Source organism: Myotis nattereri (genome assembly GCF_964212035.1).
Source record: "Myotis nattereri genome assembly, chromosome: 16".
Lineage (NCBI taxonomy): Eukaryota > Metazoa > Chordata > Mammalia > Chiroptera > Vespertilionidae > Myotis > Myotis nattereri.
The window spans coordinates 36893822-36913563 of NC_138091.1; the positions used below are offsets into that span (position 1 = coordinate 36893822).

Consider the following 19742-nt stretch of genomic DNA (forward strand, 5'->3'; position numbering starts at 1 on the left):
GACAGTTTTAGTTTCTTAGTGTTTATATTTCTAAGGAAATTCATAACAAACCATAAGGACAGTCAGCAAGGCTTAGCACAGGGGTGGGCAAACTTTTTGACTCGAGGGCCACAATGGGTTCTTAAACTGGACCGGAGGGCCGGAACAAAAGCATGGATGGAGTGTTTGTGTGAACTAATATAAATTCAAAGTAAACATCATTACATAAAAGGGTACGGTCTTTTTTTTCAATAGTTTTATTCATTTCAAATGGGCCGGATCCGGCCCGCGGGCCGTAGTTTGCCCACGGCTGGCTTAGCACTTCAAACCTTCCAATATGCACTGTCCCAGTAGAAAACGGGGGTCTGGAAACCCTCCTCCAAACTCCTCACATTTCCTCTCTTTGCTGCTGCAGCTTGAAGATGCAGGATGGCCTGCTGCTCTCATTCAGTGTCCTGGTCTCACCCCTCCCTCTCTCCTTCAGCATCTGTCTCAGTCCTGGAAAGGCTCAGCTCCCCCGTGCTTCTTGTTCTATGCAGTCATTGCCTTTTTTGGAAGGGTTTCTCCCTGGGGCTTAGTGGGCAGCTGGAGTCGGAGATAAGGTAGGGAGTTTTCTGAGCAAGAAAGAGACTGCTTCCTGAGGGAGAAGCTTCGGGAGAGATGGGCAGGGGCAGCAAGAGGGGTTTGGGCACAAAAATGCGAACTGCTCATGAGTCCTGTCCTCTGTCATTCTGTCCTCGCCAGAGCTGAGTGCAGAGAGGGGATTTTCATTCCTCTCAGAGGCTTGGAGGATCTGTGCTGTCCCTGTTGGAACCTTCTGAGTCAGGAAGGTTGAGTCTTATGCACTGTTTCCCATTGCCGGTGTCATTTCTCGACCACATACCTGGGAGAAAGAAGGAAGATGCTGGCTTCTGAAAGCTCTTCCTACTTTTTGCCTGGGCCAGGGTGGTCCTCATGCTATTTGTCCTAGTCCATTCAGGCTGCTGTAACAAAAATACCATGGGCTGGGTGGCTTAGCAACAAACATTAATTTTTACAGTTCTGGAGGCTGAGAAGTCCAAGATCAAGGTACCGTCTGCGTCATAGATGGCTGTCTTCTTGCTGTGTCTTCACATGGCAGAGAGGCCAGAGAGCTCTCGGGCTTGTTTTGAAGGGCACCAACCTCAGTCAAGAGGGCTCCACTTCGTGACCCAGGCCCCACCTCCTAATTCCTTCACCTTGAGGGTTAGGGTTTAACGTATGAATTCTGGGTGGACACAAACCATCAGGGTGTAGCCCTATGGTGTTGTTCATCTCTCCACCCACCTTGGGAAGCCATGCAGCCCATCAGAGGAGGGCTGGGCAGGAGAGGGAGGGAGACTTCTAGCATCATGAGGGGTTTTAAGCTGTGGAGTCCTGACTTTTAAAACATGAATAGCCCCTAGTGGCCCAATCCCTCTCCTGAGCTACCAGTCACCTGAGGGGGCTAAAGAGGCAGAATGTGATCTACTACCTCCCACATCCTCATCTTGCATTCTGTTCCCTACCTGGGCATTCTCTGGTGTGGCTCTTCCTGCTTCTCTGCCTGGGTTCTCACTCTATGCAGAATGTAATACCATTTATCACTTTGTGAGGATAATTGCAGTCAGACAATCTAATTTGCATCTCACTTCTGCCACTTCCTAGCTCTGTAACTTTGGGCAAGTCACTTAATTTCTTAGATTTCTTACCTGTAAGATTGGGTTCCTCATTTGTGAAGTCTCCCAGCCTCAGGTTCCTCACTTGTAAAATGAACATAGTTCCAGCGTTACAGAGCTGTAACCAGGAGGACCGCAGTAACCCATGCAAAGTGCTTAGCACAGTGCCTGCCATGCAGTAGGTGCTCCATAAACGTTCACACCAGTTGTTGTGGGAGATCGGTATGACTTATCCAGCTGACTTCTGGAAGTGGTTGTGAGAGGGGTGGGTGGAGATTGAGGTTTGGTTTGAGGGCTTGAAGGCCTAGATATTGTGAAATAGGGCCAGGGTGGGGTTTTCCAGATTTCCTGCCAGTCCCTCTAGCCTGCCAAGGAGCCCCGATGGACTTGTGCCCACACAGTGTTGGCTAACTTTACTGAATGTCAGAGCAGGAAGGGACTGAAAACACCAAGTCATCTAAGCCCCTTCGAATAGGTGAGGGAACTGAGGCCAGCAGGAGTGAAACGAGTTACTTGAGGTCACGTGCCTAGTTAGTGGCAGACCTAGGATCGAACCTATTTCCTGATTTCCAGAGTTCTTTCCAGTGCAGATGTCCCCCGTTCAATACTCAGGTGTAAACACGCACAGAGCTCCAGAGGGTGGGATACACACCAGGGTTTTGGAAGGGTGATCAATTGGCTCTCTGTCCAGGGTGAGGGAGGAAGCTTAAAGTGATAGGATGGACTCTGGCCAGTGATCTGGCACCATGGGACTTGCCCAAGCTTGTGAAGCTTATTCAACGTTAATTTATCCAGGAACTATTTACAGAGCATCTCATAGTAATAGCTAACCTTCATTAATCGCTTATCCGGTGGCAGGCACCATGCTATGAGTTTTACCTGCATTGTCTTCTTTTGTCCTGCTTAACATCCCTGGGAGGCTGGGGCTGTTACTGTCGCCACGGTATCGCCGAGGAAACAGGTGTGGAGAGTTTAGGTGACTCATGCTAATAACTAGCTAATAAGAGGCAATGCTGAGGTGTAGCCTCAGTCAATCTGCTCCTGTGTGCTTAGCCCCCACTCTCTGCTGCCGCCCAGTACCTCTTCCCCCATCACCTCTGTGGTAAGTCCTGGTTTGGGTGCTGGGAGTAGAAAAGGAACAGCCCCTGCCCTCATAAATCTCAGATCCTAGTCAGCGTCTTAATGCACTCAGCTTCCAAACTGCTTTGACCTTGACCTTCAGAAAGAAATTGCATATCATTATTTATTTTACATATTATCCAGTGATGGCGAACCTTTTGAGCTTGGCGTGTAAGCATTTTGAAAAGCCCTAACTTAACTTTGGTGCCATGCCACATATAGAAATTTTTTTGATCTTTGCAACCATAGTAAAACAAAGATTTAGATGTTTGATATTTATTTTATATATTTAAATGCCATTTAACAAAGAAAAATCAACCAAAAAAATGAGTTCACGTGTCACCTCTGACATGCGTGTCATAGATTCGCCATCACTGTATTATACCCTCCTCCCCTACATATAAATGTTCCACAAAACAATATTTACTTTTGCTATTTATGTACTTTCATACTTTCTATTCTATTCTATTGCATTTTATTTGATAAATAGATGGTTGAGACCCACTTCATTGATTTTTAGGACCCACCGTGGGTTGCATTTCAGATTTTGAAAAGCAGTAGCTTAACAGCCATCATACTGATTTGGCTCTCTTCCTGGCTACCAATCCACGAGACAGTACTCACCCAACCTTTCTGTGGCCTCAGTTCTCTCCTTCTGTATAATGGATCACACGAGTTCATTTATGCTGGTTCAGCCCCAAAATGCTGGATAAACTCTCAGCCATTGGGAGGCAGCAGGGCCTGCAGGAGGCAGAGAACCACCATGGCTCCAATTACAGGGCTGCTCTTTGGGCTCCTGTTTTACAGACCCTGACTCCGGGCTCACCCCGCTGTAACCTGAAGGAGAATCTGCTGAAGGATAACTGTGCCCTGGAGTCCATCGAGTTCCCCCTCAGTGAGGTCCGAATCTTGGAGGCCAGGCCTCTCAGCGACAAGGGCTCTGGAGACAGTTCCCAAATCACTCAAGTCAGTCCCCAGAGGATTGCGCTCCGGCTTCGGCCAGGTAGGGATGGGCTCACTGTGGGGAGACACCGGGCAGATGCACACAGGGCACAAGGTGGAGGTCTGATCAGGAAGCCTTGGGGAAGACACTCACAATGGTAATGGGGCAGGAAGAGAAGGATGTGGGGAAAGGTGTGGGCAGGAGAATGGAAGATGTTGGGACTTGGCGTCAGAAGATCAGAGTTTGAATCTTGACTCTCCCATATATTAGTTACTTGAACTTGGGCAAGTTACTCAACCCTTCTAACATAGTAGGGACTCAAAAAACGTTTGTCCCTTCTTTCCCCCAATGCCTATTTTGCCAAGCTTGTGCTTTGTGTTGAGGCTCAAATGAGATATAAGATGAGAAAGCAATTTATAAGCCCCCTTTCCATGTGAGATTTGGGGCAGGGACATGGGGGCAAAGAGAAGCAGGATACCTTCAGAGGGAGGAAGAATTAAGCTAAGAAACAGGCTTTTTGAAGCAGTGATTGTGACTTTTCGGATTAAATCAAGACGGTAAGAAAGCACCTTCTATGTGTAAGTCATGTGGGTGCTATGGGTTCAGCCTTTTCTAGAGTTTGAAGTATAGTAACTGCCACAACTTCAATGACTCAGGGTAGTAGACTCTTAGGATCCAGAGGATTAGGCAGATGGGCACTTCGAGAAGGTAGAGAATATTAAAATGGAAAAGTTAAAAATGGGAGAGTCAAGAGATTGGAAGGGGAAGGGGGAGAGGAGAAGGGACCAGGGTTTTCAAGTTTGGTTTGGTCAAGAAGTTTCTTAATCCTGTGTCCATCCAAATCCATTTGTTAAGTCTTTGAGAGAGAAGAAGAGAAAAACTAACAACCTTCTGTCTTCCAGATGATTCGAAGAGTTTCTCCATCCAAGTCCGGCAGGTGGAAGACTACCCTGTGGACATCTACTACTTGATGGACCTGTCTTACTCCATGAAAGATGATCTGTCGAGCATCCAGAACCTGGGTACCAAGCTGGCCTCCCAGATGCGCAAGCTCACCAGCAACCTGCGGATTGGCTTTGGGGCCTTTGTGGACAAGCCTGCATCACCATACATGTACATCTCCCCACCAGAGGCCCTCAAAAACCCCTGCTACGAGTAAGTCCTTCTGGAGAAGTCAAGGCAGGGCATGGGGGCAAAGAATATAGGGGTAAGAGACCTCAGAGGGAAGAATCCTTCCTTAGAAGGCTTTTAGAAGCATTGATTGTGACTTTTCTAATTAAATCAAAGAGAATTTAAGGAAATACTATCTATGTATAAGGCAAGTGGGTGCTATGGGATTCAGGGTGGGACATAGTTCCCGCATTTTCTAGGGTCTGAAGTGTATTAACTTCCACAACTTCTATGACTCAAGGTAGTAGATTCTAGGGTAGCTTTGTTGGCTACCTTCTGGCCAAATCATACCTTCTCTCTACCTTAGTCTTCCTGTCCAGCAAGTGAACCACCCTATTGATCTGAGTGTTGTGGCAAAAGGTCTCAAAAGCTGTTTGAAGACCTAGAAAAAAAAATCTATCAGCTTCTTGGTCTTGGTCACAACTAAACTGGAGACAAGAGAATGCTGTGGGGAGCAGGAATAAGATCAAAAGTAGAGAGAAATTTATGGATAAGTAAATAGAGGAATTATGATTTCAGAAGGATTGATTTCATTGTTATTTTCATCATTGTTCTACTCATCAAGAGTATGAGTCTTCAAGGTTAAAATGCTTATTATGTAATTGGTGGAGACTATGAAAATCCATAACAATTTTTAATGATGGTTTCTGGGCCTCACAAGTACAGATTTATTTTTGAGTTTTCAAAGTTATATGGTATGCCTTTTTAAGCTTCTGAGTTGTAAGGTTCCCCAGTTAAGATATCAGCCATCAATTAAACAAACAAACCATTGGGCTGGGGACAGAAATGCTCCTGTCTGGCACAGACCCATCAATTTATTGATGGTTCAGGGACATTGTTATTGGTGAAACTTTTGCTTTATTGTTGTGTTAATGTTACTTTAGAGAAATATTAAATATAAGGTGATAGCAACAACAAGAGCCTCTGAGCTAAGTGCTTTGTGTTAACTCATTGAAGCCTTACAGTAACTCTTATGAAATATGTGCTCTCATTTCCCATTTTTATAGGTTAAGTATAGAGAAACTTGCCTAGGGTTCCATGACTTATAAGTAGAGGAGCTGAGATTTGAACCAAGGCAATGTAGTTTTGCAGCTCACTCTTTTGCCCTCTAGGCTAGCTGGAGGTAAGGTCAGTGTGGTCATTTGAGGGGTTTGGAGTCTAAACTGGGTAATCGTCTAGGACAGCCGTGGGCAAACTACGGCCAGCGGGCCGGATCCGGTCCGCTTGAAATGAATAAAACTAAAAAACAAAAAGACCGTACCCTTTTATGTAATGATGTTTACTTTGAATTTATATGAGTTCACACAAACACTCCATCCATGCTTTTGTTCCGGCCCTCCGGTCCAGTTTAAGAACCCATTCTGGCCCTCGAGTCAAAAAGTTTGCCCACCCCTGGTCTAGGACCTAGACTCTAGGTAATTGCCAGTTCTCTACAAATATGGATCATCCTGTTATCCATACTTGTTCCCCCTTTTCCCCCTCCCACTCCCCATGTAGTCTTTCCCATCAGGCTGTCTGCTTAAGTTATCTTCTTCCCTTCCCAGTATGAAGACCGCCTGTTTGCCCATGTTTGGCTACAAACATGTGCTGTCACTAACTGACCAGGTGAACCGCTTCAACGAGGAGGTGAAGAAGCAGAGTGTGTCACGGAACCGAGACGGCCCAGAGGGTGGCTTTGATGCCATCATGCAGGCTACAGTCTGTGATGTGAGTTTGGAGGGCATGGGGTGCCAATGTGGTTAGTGCAGGTCAAACGGGGAATGAAGTGGTTCTACTGTGCGGATTTCTATGTGAAATAAGAGATAGGAATTAAGCAGAGCTTCATAGGCAAAAAAATAAATAAATAAATAAATAAATAAATGAGTATAGGCAAAAAAATTGCTCCTGATAAGCAACCTCTGCTTATATCTGCTCCCTGGTGAGAGCTGACAATTTTTTGAACCACTTGGTAGCAGATGTTCTCTGGGAGAGCATTTTCTCATCTTCTCTGAAAGTGTCTCAGGATCAAGCTGGGTTAACTTAACCTCAGGTAAGCAGGAAGATGTTAAACAAGGATTTCTTCTAGCCCAGCTCAGCTCTGCAGATGCAGGTGGGTTTCTAAGCGGGCCATGTGATTATCATTGGAATTGAATCCTGTCTCTCAGCTGCTTGAATTAATCAGCCACGAAACTGTTTTCCTAAGAAACAGAAACCCCTGAGTTGGGAAATTTCAACTTGTGTTCCAAGGACTGGGACTGAGGCCCTTCACCAAGAGAACTTGTCCAGACCTTCAGGCAGGGAGGTCCTTTGGATCTTTGTTTTTTGCCAATGAGACATCTAAAGTTGCTTTCTCGCCCTAGCTGGTTTGGCTCAGTGAATAGAGCGTCAGCCTGCGGACCAAAGGGTCCTGGGTTTAATTTGGTCAAGGGTACATGCCCGTTTTGCAAGCTCGATCCCCAGTGGGGGGCGTGCAGGAGGAAGCAGGTCAATGATTATCTCTCATCATTGATGTTTCTATCTCTCTCTCCCCCTCTTCTTTCCTCTCTGAAAATCAATAAAAAAATATTTTTAAAGTTGCTTTCCCTCTTTTACCTTTCTTTTTTTTTTAAACAGGAGAAGATTGGCTGGAGGAATGATGCATCCCACTTGCTGGTCTTTACCACTGATGCCAAGACCCATATAGCACTGGATGGAAGGCTAGCAGGCATTGTCCAGCCCAATGACGGGCAGTGCCACGTTGGCAGTGACAACCATTACTCTGCTTCCACTACCATGGTGAGGTTCTTGATTTTTGTTGTTGTTGTTTTAAATATATGTTTATTGATTTCAGAGAGGAAGGGAGACAGAGTGAGAGATAGAAACATCAATGATGAGAGAGAATCATTGATTGGCTGCCTCCTGCACACCCCATACTGGGGATCGAGCCTGCCTGGACATGTGCCCTGACTGGTAATCGAACTGTGACCTCCTGGTTCATAGGTCGATGCTCAACCACTGAGCCACGCTGGCCAGGTCATGTTGAGGATCTTGACACCACCTATGCTCTCCATTTACCGTGGCCAGCTGCCCTAACCCAGGCAGAGTCTTTGTATGAATATGAAAATGGAAACCCTTCCTCTGGCCAGGGTTCAGGGCTCATTTCAGCCTGCTCCCACCCCCAACTGGACATTCTTATTCAGGGTACAACCTGTACAATCTGTATTCAGGGCCTGGCTGTGATCAGTATTACCACTATCTCCACTGCCTCCAGCACAAGCAATAGCATCATAGCATCCAGAATGGACCCGGAGGACTTTTGCAGGTCCAGCTGGAAAGCAGGCCTTCTCGTCTACTGCATGGATTAGCCCTTCTTGGAATACCATCCTCACTTTTGGTTATCAGAAGTAGACAGAGACAAACTGCAGCGGGAAGGCCGGGCAGGGTAGGGGGGCAGGAAAGGGGGTAAGAGATCAACTGAAGGACTTATATGCATGCATATAAGCATAACCAATGGACATAAGACACTGGGGGGTAGGGGAGGCCAGGGGATTGTCAAGGGTGGGGGGGGGGGGGGGAAAGGAGACATATGTAATACCCTTTGTAATACTTTAAGCAAAAAAAAAAAAAAAAAAAAAGTAGAGAAAAAATAGACAAACATCATCAAAAGCATGGAGAGCTAGTCCTGTGAGGAAAAGTCTCAGAATCATTTAGCTTGAAAGAATGAAGGGTAAAGGATGATTTAGCTGAGATATGAGAAGCCTTCTTATAAGTTGTTTTCTATGATCATAGAAGGCTAAATAAGAGGAAAGGGATTCAAATGGAAACAAGAGAAATTGATGTATGCCATAAAGAGAATTTACAGATCCTCAGAGTGCTGATACTCTGGGCATCTTGGGGGAGGTATGAACTCTTCATTTTATCTCTTAAAGACAATATAGCAACTACCTTGTCTACGTGGCTTAAAGGTATACCTGTGTTAAGGCAGGAGCCTCAGCTGGATGGTCTCATGAGTTCCCTGGGAGGTCTAGGATCCCAGAGACACGTTCACAATTCACCAGCATCCCCATTGCGACTTGAATTCCTCAGTGTTAGTCATATCTAAGTAGAGCACTACCCAGCAATGGGTGAGTCAGTAACCACTGACACTTCTTCTAGGTAAGACTCCTTACCAGGGGCTGAGGCAGATAGAGAGACTATATAGAGGTGCTACCCTCATGGAGTTTTTGGTTTAGATGAGGAATGAGTTACCAGTAACACCAGGCGCATGCTTAGTGTTAAATGAGGTCTTTATATATTCAAAGGAGGAAAGCTCCTCATGAGCTGGGATGGTCAAGGAAGGCCTCCTGGGGAAGGCAGCACCTGAACTGCGTCCCTAGGCAGGAGCAGGGTTGCCAAAAAGAAGGCCACTCCAGGTGGGAGAAAGAGAATGGGCCAGGCCAGTGGTAAGTGGAAGAGGGAGAGCGGGGAGTGGTGATTGGAAAGGAAGGGCGGAAGGACCACATGGTGGAGTATTGCAAGCACCCAGCCAAGGCATTTGCCAGTAGTTGCGAAACAAAAAGAAGCTTCAGAGCAAGGTCTAACAATACCTGGCCCATGGAAGCAGTTCCTCGGTAGGAATGCCCGGAATTCAGGTAGGAAGAAAGAGGTGCTTAGTTTTGACACCACCAGCCTGTAACTCTTCATTTCACCCTGGAATTCACAGCTGGGTTTTTGCTGCCACTTGCCCCATTGCCTCACATTGATCACGGGGTGGAAAGGTTTATGTAAGTACCACCAATGTCTGGGCCATGGCTCAAGTCAGCCAAGTTCTAAGGCTTACAGTCCAGAGATGGAAGTGAATAGACTTCGTAAGTAACTTCCACATCCTCCTTTATATATTGTATTGATTTCAGAGAGGAAGGGAGAGGGAGAGCGAGATAGAAACATCAATGATGAGAGAGAATCATTGATTGGCTGCCTCCTGCATGCCCCCCACTGGGGATTGAACTCGCAACCCGGGCATGTGCCCTTGACTGGAATCGAACCTGAGGACCCCACCCCCACCCCAGTCCACAGGACAATGCTCTATCCACTGAGCCAAACCAGCTAGGACTCACATCCTCTCTTTTTATAGGATTATCCCTCTTTGGGGCTGATGACCGAGAAGCTGTCCCAGAAAAACATCAATCTGATCTTTGCGGTGACTGAAGCAGTAGTCAAACTCTATCAGGTAACTATGCCATCAGGGCTTCCTAGAATGGGAGTGGGAGTGGGGCTGTGATGGGAGGACTTATCTTAGGGAACCAGCATTGACCATGGTTCCCAACCAGGAAAGATGCTCCTACAACCTGCTCCCAGGAGCTAATGATTCCTTTCCAGCTTTGACCTAGCAGTATGGGTGTGTCAATGTTTGCTGTGGGGAAGGGAGCAAGTCAGTGGGGTAAGGGGTGTGAGAGGTGTTCTCTAATTTTGCTCAGTGCTGAAAAACTGCTAGATTTATTCCTGGCAGTGACAAGACAGATATCCTCTCTTTCTCCTCAATCTTCATTTCAAGACCCTTCATCTGATTAGGGGAGGGCCTTTGGGGACCACCACCTTTATTCAGTCAGTCTTGGATATTTTCGTCTTCCTTTCTAGAACTACAGTGAGCTCATCCCAGGGACTACAGTGGGGACTCTGTCTGCAGATTCCAGCAATGTCCTCCAGCTCATTGTTGATTCCTATGGGGTAAGTGTCTTACACTGGGAAAGGGCCGGCTAAGAGTGCACCTCACTTGGCATTTACCCAGGAGGACTCAGATTTGTGAGTCATGGCTGCCAGTTTACCTTGCACCCTTCCTCTTGTTCATCGAGGGGCCAGGTGATGGCCAGCACTGCGAGGAATGCAGCCTTCTGAGAAAGAAATGGCTCAGAATGGAAAGCCAGGGAGCTTGGGAAAAATGGGGGAAGAGCTTAGAGGAGGTAGAAGGGAAAGAGAGGATGGGGGTGAGGATGAGAAAGGAGCAGAGTCCTGAAATTAGAGGAGCAGACTGAGTGAGGGAGAGCTGGGCTCCAACAAAAGAGAAAAGTAGGGAGCTGAGCCACAGGGAAGGTGAGGCTGATAAAAAATTAGGTAGAAATGGCTACTACCCAAGGAGACCAGCATTAGCACTTCCCTTTCGCGCATCCAGGAGGCCTACAGGAGGATGTGGCTGGTTTAGATGTTATCCAGACTCACCTAGACACAAGTGAGGAGAGAGAGAGGGAGCAGAGCCTTGGCTGGAAATATAGTAGGTAACAGGCTCTTAGGGGGACTCTGGCAACTTCCAAGTGAACCTCAGCATCTGGCACTGCAGGGTCAGTCCAGGGCCGCCTGGGAGATTCTGCTTGGGATGGAATTGGCACCTACCCATTTCCTCTCAGTCCATTTCCTTACCTTCTTTTGCTCAGAAAATCCGCTCTAAAGTTGAGCTGGAGGTACGTGACCTTCCCGAGGAGTTGTCTCTATCCTTCAATGCCACTTGTCTCAACAACGAGGTCATCCCAGGCCTGAAGTCTTGTGTTGGACTCAAGATTGGAGACACGGTAAGGAGGTCTGGGCAGGGGCTGACCCTGGCCTGTGCCCTGGGATGTCTGTGGGTACCCCACCCCTTCCTTCTTCCCTGCACCTTCTTCCTGCAGGTCGTTATCACCTACAATGGAGCTAAGGCTTCTGTTGCCTAAACTTTATCTGTTAAGTGAACTTCATTGTCAGGATTTTTTAAAACTTTAATTGAGGTTACCTCTGTTTATTTATACACAGTTGATTGCCAATGAAAATATTTCTTACCTTCAGCCCCTAACCCGTCTCCAACCCTGCCCCACCCCCCAAGGTAAAGCCTTTCTTTCCTCCACAGTATAAAATGGTAGTCTTCTATAGGTATTTATTGAGCACTGACTTTGTGCCAGACATTGTTCTAGTTGCTGAAGATTCAATAGCAAATGGAACAGGTGAAAATACCCACCCTGATGGAATTTCAGAATGCAAATGTTCATTTTGCCCCTCCGGACCCTCTGGCTTTCCTTACTTAGTTGTTGGTTCTCCTCTGTTTCTGTCTAAGGGGAGACGGGTTGGTGAAGGCAGGTGGAGGAAAGAGGGGGATATTTATATAATTTGTTTGAAGATTCTAACCTATTTCATTCTCTCATAAATTATAAAATACAAAGGTGGCTGTATGAATGACAAACTCAAACAGCACGGAGAGGGGTTTGTCAATGGGCAGAAGTCAGTCCCTCTGGGTGGGGCCCAGAGCTCCCAGGTAGATGGTGGCCCCCCTATTGCTGGGCCAGAAGTGCTGTCCTGTTGGCCTTCCTCTTCTCCAGCCGCTTGGCCAGGTGGCTGTTGGTCATGTCCACTTCCTCCATCTTGTCCAGTGCTGTTCGTCACTCTTGTTGTAACTTCCTTTTTTCTGCTTTCAGTTCATCTTTCTCAGCATTCTCAGCAGCAGTTCTAGATCTCAGCACCTGTCCCTCAAGCCGCCTAATACTTTGCTCCAAGGTGGTTATAACCTGTTCTGCCTTTTTTTTTTTTTTACCATTTTATTTTTTTTATTGATTAAGGTATTACATATGTGTTCTTATCTCCTCATTGCCCCTCAATCCCTCCACTCATGCCCTCACCCCCCCTGTTGTCTGTGTCCATTGGCTAGGCTTATATGCATGCATATAAGTCCTTTGGTTGATCTCTCCACCTTACCCCCACCCTCCCCTCCCTTCCCTCTGAGGTTTGATGGTCTAAAAGATGCTTCTATGTCTCTGCATCTGTTCTTGTTCTATTCACTAATTTGTCTATTAGCATCTCTGCATTTCGATGAACTGCAAGTCTGAGCCATCGCCCCTGGAGCGCTTCTGCTGCTCCTCCTCTAGCTGCAGTTTCAGGTTTTTAACCTGTGATAGCAGCTCTTCCTCTCTCCAGCAAGTTTTCATAGCCTTACATCTAGAGGACCCTCCCTCTCCTGCGGACTCCAAGGCCGGAGCGGCTTCCCGAGACACCACAGTGATGGCTCCAAGCACTGGTTCATGATTGACATCACCACTGGGAGTGCCGTCGGAGGGTATAACTAAGCCATGTTTCTCAATAAGCTCATCTCTTTGTCGAGGCCTTCTTTAAGTTGATCCATTTTGTGCTGCAGCACTCTACACATATGTTTCTGCCTTTCTAACTCCTTTGAGTTTTCATTTTCTCTATAAAATTTTGCCATCTGTTCCTCTTGTTCTTCAATAACAGCCTTGAGGGTATCTACCTGGTAGATCAAATTGTTCTTCTCATTGTCTGACTGTGCATTAGAAACCATGGCTTTCTTATATTTTTCTTCCACTTCAGACAGATCCCGCAGTTCACTTAATGAGGTGTCTGGATCTATTGAGCTGCTGGTGTCCCTGCTTCCTCGTCTGGATGTTTTTCCACTTAGAGGGGTTGTTGCTGAGGCAGGATTTCGAGATGAAGGTCTTGTGTAATGTTCAGCATGCTGTCTGTCAGATTTCTCATCCAACTCGATTTGCTGCCGTTCCCGTTCTCTCACACGCGTATCTCCTGCTTCTGCCCCAGGCAGCCTGTTTCGCTGCCAGCCTTGCCTCTGCCTCTCTGGCAGTTACTCAGACCTTCATCTCTGCAGAAAATCGGTCTCTCCCAGGTGTCTCTCCCAGGTGTCCTTTTCCTTCCAGAGCCAGGAGTGCCCATCTTGTCTTGATCGTCTTTTAACTCTGAAAAATGATTCTGTCTGTTTTCAGCCCTGTCCCTGGATGCGGCCGGGAGTCTGCTGGGGCGAAGAAGAGCAGGGAGCAAAGGGCGAGGGGCGCAGAGGGTGACCTCGGTCCTAGGTCCCACGCCAGGCGGGCCGGGCTGGACACGGCAGCTCCAGGTGCCGGCATCCGGTCAGCCAGTCACGCCGGTGTCCCCTGGGCGCCACGGCTCAGGCCCCGGGAGGAGCCGGGGCACTATATATCCATATTTCTATTATCTATATCTATCTCCACCCATCCATCTGTCTATTTTAGGCACATTGCACATACCTCATGTAAGAAGTATTGGCCTGAAATGTGTTTGATTGCACAGTGATGAAATGTTATGTGGAAATTGAATAGTAGATCCTGAGCCTGGGGATGGCCACTGTGAGGCATTGTATGGTACAAAAGGCTGCTTTGTCTGTCTTGCTGGGGTGATGTAATCAGCCAGGTAGCTTCATTGGCCAGAGCAGGGAGTTCACAAGATCATAGGTTCTGTTCTGCTTGAGCTGGTTTATTTCACATGTGGAATATAAAAACACACTCAGCCCTAGCTGATTTGGCTCAGTGGATAGAGCATTGGCCTGCAGACTGAAGGGTCCTAGGTTCGATTCCGCCCAAGGGCACATACCCAGGTTGGGGGCTCAATCCCCAGTGAGGGGGCATGCAAGAGGCAGCCGATTGGTGATTCTCTCTCATCATTGATGTTTCAATCTCTCTCCCTCTTCCTTCCTCTCTGAAATCAATAAAGAAATATTTTTTAAAAAACCGACCTTCTCTATCATACCTGTAACACCTGTCTGCACCCAGCCAGATATGTCACCACTGCACAGCTATTCAGGGCTTTTGTTTTTGCTTTGCAGACTTTGGTGTGGGAAGGCATCTCGTTTGGGTATTCCCTAGCAGAGCAGAGAACAGCTTATTTCCAGGGCTGGAGTGTTAATAGGGTCTACCTGTATCTGAATACAATCTTATTTTCCATCCAGGTGAGCTTCAGCATCGAGGCCAAGGTGCGAGGCTGCCCCCAGGAGAAGGAAAAGTCCTTTACCATCAAGCCTGTGGGCTTCAAAGACAGCCTCACCATCCAGGTCACCTTCGACTGTGACTGTGCCTGCCAGGCCCATGCCGAGCCTTACAGCCGCCGCTGCAACAATGGCAATGGGACCTTTGAGTGTGGGGTGTGCCGCTGTGGGCCTGGCTGGCTGGGGTCCCAGTGTGAGTGCTCAGAGGAGGACTACCGCCCCTCCCAGCAGGACGAGTGCAGCCCCCAGGAGGGCCAGCCTGTCTGCAGCCAGCGGGGCGAGTGTCTCTGTGGCCAGTGCATCTGCCACAGCAGTGACTTTGGCAAGATCACGGGCAAGTACTGCGAGTGTGATGACTTCTCCTGTGTCCGCTACAAGGGAGAGATGTGCTCGGGTGAGTAGAACTGCATGTCCCTCCCATCCTGATACCCACACACACTCACACATCTGAGCTTGAGGTGGCACAGGAAGGCCTGTGGGGCAGAGCTGAGTAGATGGTGTTTTACTCCAGTGGGAGAAAACAGAAATGAGGTTCTCTTTCCCTCCTCTCAGCTCGTGGGGTACAGGGAAATTTGCTCGTAGGAAGGAGTGGGGAAACTTGAAGGTGAAGATAGTTTTTTTCTTTTCTTTCATCTACCCTCCACCTAAAATATTGTAAGTCATTGGTTCCTCATCGTTTTGAGGATACGAACCAATCCTTTTTCAAGGGGGAAAAAAAAATCACTAACTGATGGTAATTAAATTTCTAGTATTTATAGATTTGGAAAATACATGATGTCAGAATATATAGTAAACTAGGTAATAATTGTCTTACATGGATTTATCTTTTCATCACAAAAAGACTTGGAAAATAGTAATGGATACCCAAGGCATTGGAGCACATTTAATGAGCGAAGTACACTTGGCACAATGACTGGAAAACAGAAAGCTCTTATTAAGTGTTGGCATTATTTTGTTGTCACTATGGGTATTACTATTACTTTTTGGATTCTAGATCTGTGCTGATCAAATGGTAGCCACTGGCCACATGTGGTTATTTAAATCCAAATTAATCAATTCAGTTAATTAAAATTAGAAACTCAGTTCCTCTGTTGCTCAGGAGCCACACGTGGCCAGTGGCCGCCACGGTGGACAGCACAGATGTATACGGAATAGCACTGCCGCGGAGAGTCCCGGCCTGTTGACTGGGGATTATGATATTGAGTCCTTCTACCTGCAGGATACTGCGTTGTTGCCCTTCTCATTACAACAATTCAGTAAAATCTTGGCCCATTGATCATCTCAGACTAGCTTCTCCTTGTCCCAAAGACCACTCCTGGGGTACTTCCCAGCCAGAAAAAGTTGAGCTGATGTTGATGTAGTCTTTATCTGCACTGACAATACTCTAGGCCAGTGATGGCGAACCTTTTGAGCTCGGCATGTCAGCATTTTGAAAAACCCTAACTTAACTCTGGTGCCATGTCACATGTAGAAATTTTTTGATATTTGCAACCATAGTAAAACAAAGACTTATATTTTTGATATTTATTTTATATATTTAAATGCCATTAACAAAGAAAAATCAACCAAAAAAATGAGTTCGCGTGTCACCTCTGACACACGTGTCATAGGTTCGCCATCACTGCTCTAGGAGGCAAATAGGCCGTCTGGGTTGTTCCCGGGCACTGGGGAACGGGGTCAGGGAAAACGCAGTCGCTCTTTCCATGCAGCTTGCCCTTCTCAGATGATCTCTCTCTCTGCTCCTCTCCTTGATGAGCCAGCCCTTCCTTTTTTTTTTTTAATGGGCTGTAACCACTGTGGCTTAATCCCTCTTGTGACAGATTGAAGATGTTTGCAAATTGGTTGGGACTGGTTTATGGGTGTATTGTGTGGCCAATCAAACAGATTATAATTGGCTTCTATGGTGACCAAATCCATGACCCAAGTTGGCTTCATTTGCATTGGGGTTCTAACCAGCTGAGCTCATCTACCAGATGTTCACTTTAACATCAGCCTTTAAGAAGACTTGATGACAAAGGTAAATCTATGTCATTCTAAAGCATGTCCAATAATATAAAAATGGCTCCTGTTTATTATCAACATTGTTTCCTTTACTCATGCCAATGAAGTATGAGAAAGGTTGGAAAAAAGGATATCAGAGAAATTAATTGAGATATCACACACACACACACACACACACACACACTAGCAGTTTGAATTAGGAGATGAGGCAGGAGTAAGTTCATTTTAATATTTAATGATATTTACATCATATTCAAAGTACCAAAGGGAATGGGTAAATTTGACCTGGGAGATCCCTTGTGGGGGGAGATTGGGGCTGAAGGGGAGAGGGTTGTCGGAGGAGAGGCCTACAGATAGCCCACTGTGGGCCCCAGGGACAGAGGGAGGTGCATCAGGCTTCCATGGCCTGATTGTTCCTGGCCTAGTGTGGGAGGGATCCCAGCAGAGTGTTTCCTTTGGCTGCCAGCCCCACTGAAGCCACGAAACATAGCTGCTGGGGTCCGCAGCCCCGGATCCTGCCTCCCACCAGGGCAAGAACAGCCTGTCCTCTATGTGCTGCAGCCTAATTCATGAGGGAACCACAGCAGCCACTGCAGCCTCTCGGAGGCTTCCCTCCCCCACTTCCTGCCAGAGTTCTGGGTGCCCACTGGTCTCAGGGCTGGACCCTGTGGTGCGTCATCACATTCCCCAGTGACAGATACTCAGGGACACACAATCATTGAGCACCTGCCCTGTGCCAGGCACCCAGTCCATATGGGTGAGCAGGGGTCGTGCATGATTCCTACCCTCTCCGAGCTTATAGCCCAGCTGGCTATTGTCCCTCCCCAGAGCTGTTGGCCCGTAGTCTATTGTTTGCTGCAAACAGGGGCTCATGAGGCAGGAGGGCTATGATTGGCCATTTCTCTAGCTCCTGGCCTCCCCGCTCCTCTCCTTCCCAATGGAGGCACACATGGCCTTCGTGGTTGCACCTTGTCAAACACAGGGAGTGCATCTTTGTCCTGGTGAGACCCTTCCACCTGCCACATCCATGTACAGAGATTGATCGCCTCCCTGCCCTCGGGAGCCAGGTTCTGTGCTGTGTGCTGTAGTGATGTGCAGTAGAGCGGCATGATAAGACAGTTTACCCTCCATTCACTTACCTGAGCATAAGTCACAACACAAGGCACAACCTGCCAGATCCGAGAAGAGAAGTCCTCAGGGAGTTCCCCTCACAGAGACTCACTGTGGACACGTGAGGCCTGGGTGGCTTCGTGGAGGAGGTGGGATATCAAAGGAAGGGCTGGCTCATCAAGGAGAGGAGCAGAGAGATCTATCATCTCAGAAGGGCTCTGCATGGAAAGAGCGACTGCGTTTTCCCTGACCTGAAATAAGGGCCCCTCCTTGTTGCCTGCTGCCCTACTTTCCTCCTCTTTCTCACACTTTCTCTTCACTTATCCCCCCTTCCTCTGACTTTCCTATGAACCCAGACTCAGCCACCCTGTTGCTGGAGGGGCGCCAGTCCTGTGACATTACTACACTGTGGCTTCCTTTTCGGGGTTGACCCTGCCGGGGCTGGGGGTCAGCCTGCTGGCTCTGGCCTGCCACTTCCCCTCCAACCTCACTCCCTGGCCAGCCTGGCGGACCCTTTCCTCAAAGGTCACTTTGTTTAGCTTCACAAAGGAAACACTATGGGACAAGGGTTTCTGAGGAGGCTGAGGTCTCTGAGGGCTGCCAGGCCTCTGTGGTGTCGGCCTTTCGCTGGCCGGGAGCCCTGGCCAAAAGGTGGGTGTAGTGGGTACTGTGGGCCCCACTCTGCTGGCTGGCACACCCTTTCCCCAGACGCTGTTGGGGCTGCTCATAATAGTGCACAGCTGCCCTTTCTCTGGAGAATTATCTTCCGCTGACAGGAGCTGTCTTGCCCTCAGACCTTGGCCAATGACTGATGGATAAGGGGTTACACAAGGCCAGGTCCTTTGCCTCAAAGGTGGGCTAGGTCTGTGGTGCCATTCACCTCCGGAGCCCACTATGGGATCAGGCCAAAGGGAGTCTCCAACTGAAACCACACTCCTGCCAGCCTTTGACGTCTGCCCTGCATCCCTCCCTCCCTTCTACTAAGTCACTTGAACAAGAATCTCCCCATAAGCTGTACCTCTAGGGAACCCAACCTCTTTCTTCTTTCTCCACCTTCTGCCAGCCCAGTGTCTCTGCTCTGCATATATCCTGGGTAGCTGTGGCAGATGAGGTTGTGTTTCCCATCCTTCGTGGGAAATAGACATTTCTTTCCAGGGCAGTGAGGGTGTGTGTCTGAGTCTTGAATGCCAGTGTGGTTACAAGCGGATGGTGCTGGGGTCACTGGCAGAGGGACCTGTAGTGGCCGAGAGACATTAGTAAGACCCACTGGGGAGAAAGAGGGACCAGCTTGTTGCTGTTTGAGCCTGGCCATGGACACCCCCTCCTCCAGCAGCATGCAGCCCGTCTGCTCTCTCAGACCAATTCAGGTTACTTCCCCCTTGCTCCCTGCCTTTCCTCTGATTAACAATCAGATTTTTATTATTCATCCACTTCTTCCTGATTCAGAGTCCTGGGGCATGAGTCACCTTTATGCAGGTTTAGGAGCCATGTTTTAAAGCCTTGTTAAATAAATATTAGGGGAATATAGCACTGAGAGATATTGTCAGCATTTAAACAGTGTAAGTTCCACCCTAGTCTCTCTCCCATCCCTACACACATGCAGTAAAGGGAATAGGTCTTTTCAACTAGGGCCGATGGCTCTGTACAATAATGCAGCAATACAACACAGAGCACACGTTTCCAGGAATTTAACTAGGATATAACCTTCATTAGAGAAGGGACCCTGCCTGTCTTGTCCATTGTGGAATCTCCAGTGCCCAGCACGTGGTGTGAGCTCAGTAAATATTTGTTGAATGAGTGGATAAATAAACATTAATTGCATGCCTATCAGATGTTATGCTAATCGTCATTGATGAAAACATTAATATTTGGTGCCAGTTGGGTACTGGAATTATCAGGGGGAACACTTTGTAAAGTACATCTGAAAATAATATTGAATGTAAGCTGTAATTGAAAAAAATTAAAAATTAATGTGATATGTGCTCTCCCATCAAGGAACTCACAATCTAGAAAGAGAAACAGATAGACAAGCAAAAGGGTGAAC

At 47.5% G+C, this 19742-nt stretch overlaps 1 protein-coding gene and 1 pseudogene across 2 annotated transcripts in view; one reads left to right on the forward strand and one right to left on the reverse strand.

The window, feature by feature from the left end:
• Nucleotides 1–19742, forward strand: part of ITGB3 (integrin subunit beta 3) — a 54145-nt gene that overhangs the window by 20801 nt on the left and 13602 nt on the right. The window contains exons 3-10 of the mRNA XM_081110195.1: nucleotides 3582–3777; nucleotides 4620–4872; nucleotides 6432–6594; nucleotides 7480–7641; nucleotides 9959–10054; nucleotides 10462–10551; nucleotides 11253–11387; nucleotides 14552–14981. Coding sequence (XP_080966321.1) covers nucleotides 3582–3777; nucleotides 4620–4872; nucleotides 6432–6594; nucleotides 7480–7641; nucleotides 9959–10054; nucleotides 10462–10551; nucleotides 11253–11387; nucleotides 14552–14981 — 1525 coding nt within the window. The remainder of the gene's footprint in view (nucleotides 1–3581; nucleotides 3778–4619; nucleotides 4873–6431; nucleotides 6595–7479; nucleotides 7642–9958; nucleotides 10055–10461; nucleotides 10552–11252; nucleotides 11388–14551; nucleotides 14982–19742) is intronic.
• Nucleotides 12117–13521, reverse strand: LOC308532349 (leucine-rich repeat flightless-interacting protein 2-like; annotated as a pseudogene). Its single transcript has 2 exons — nucleotides 12622–13521; nucleotides 12117–12355 (listed from the first exon to the last, which is right to left on the reverse strand). The product of its transcript is annotated as a leucine-rich repeat flightless-interacting protein 2-like (transcript).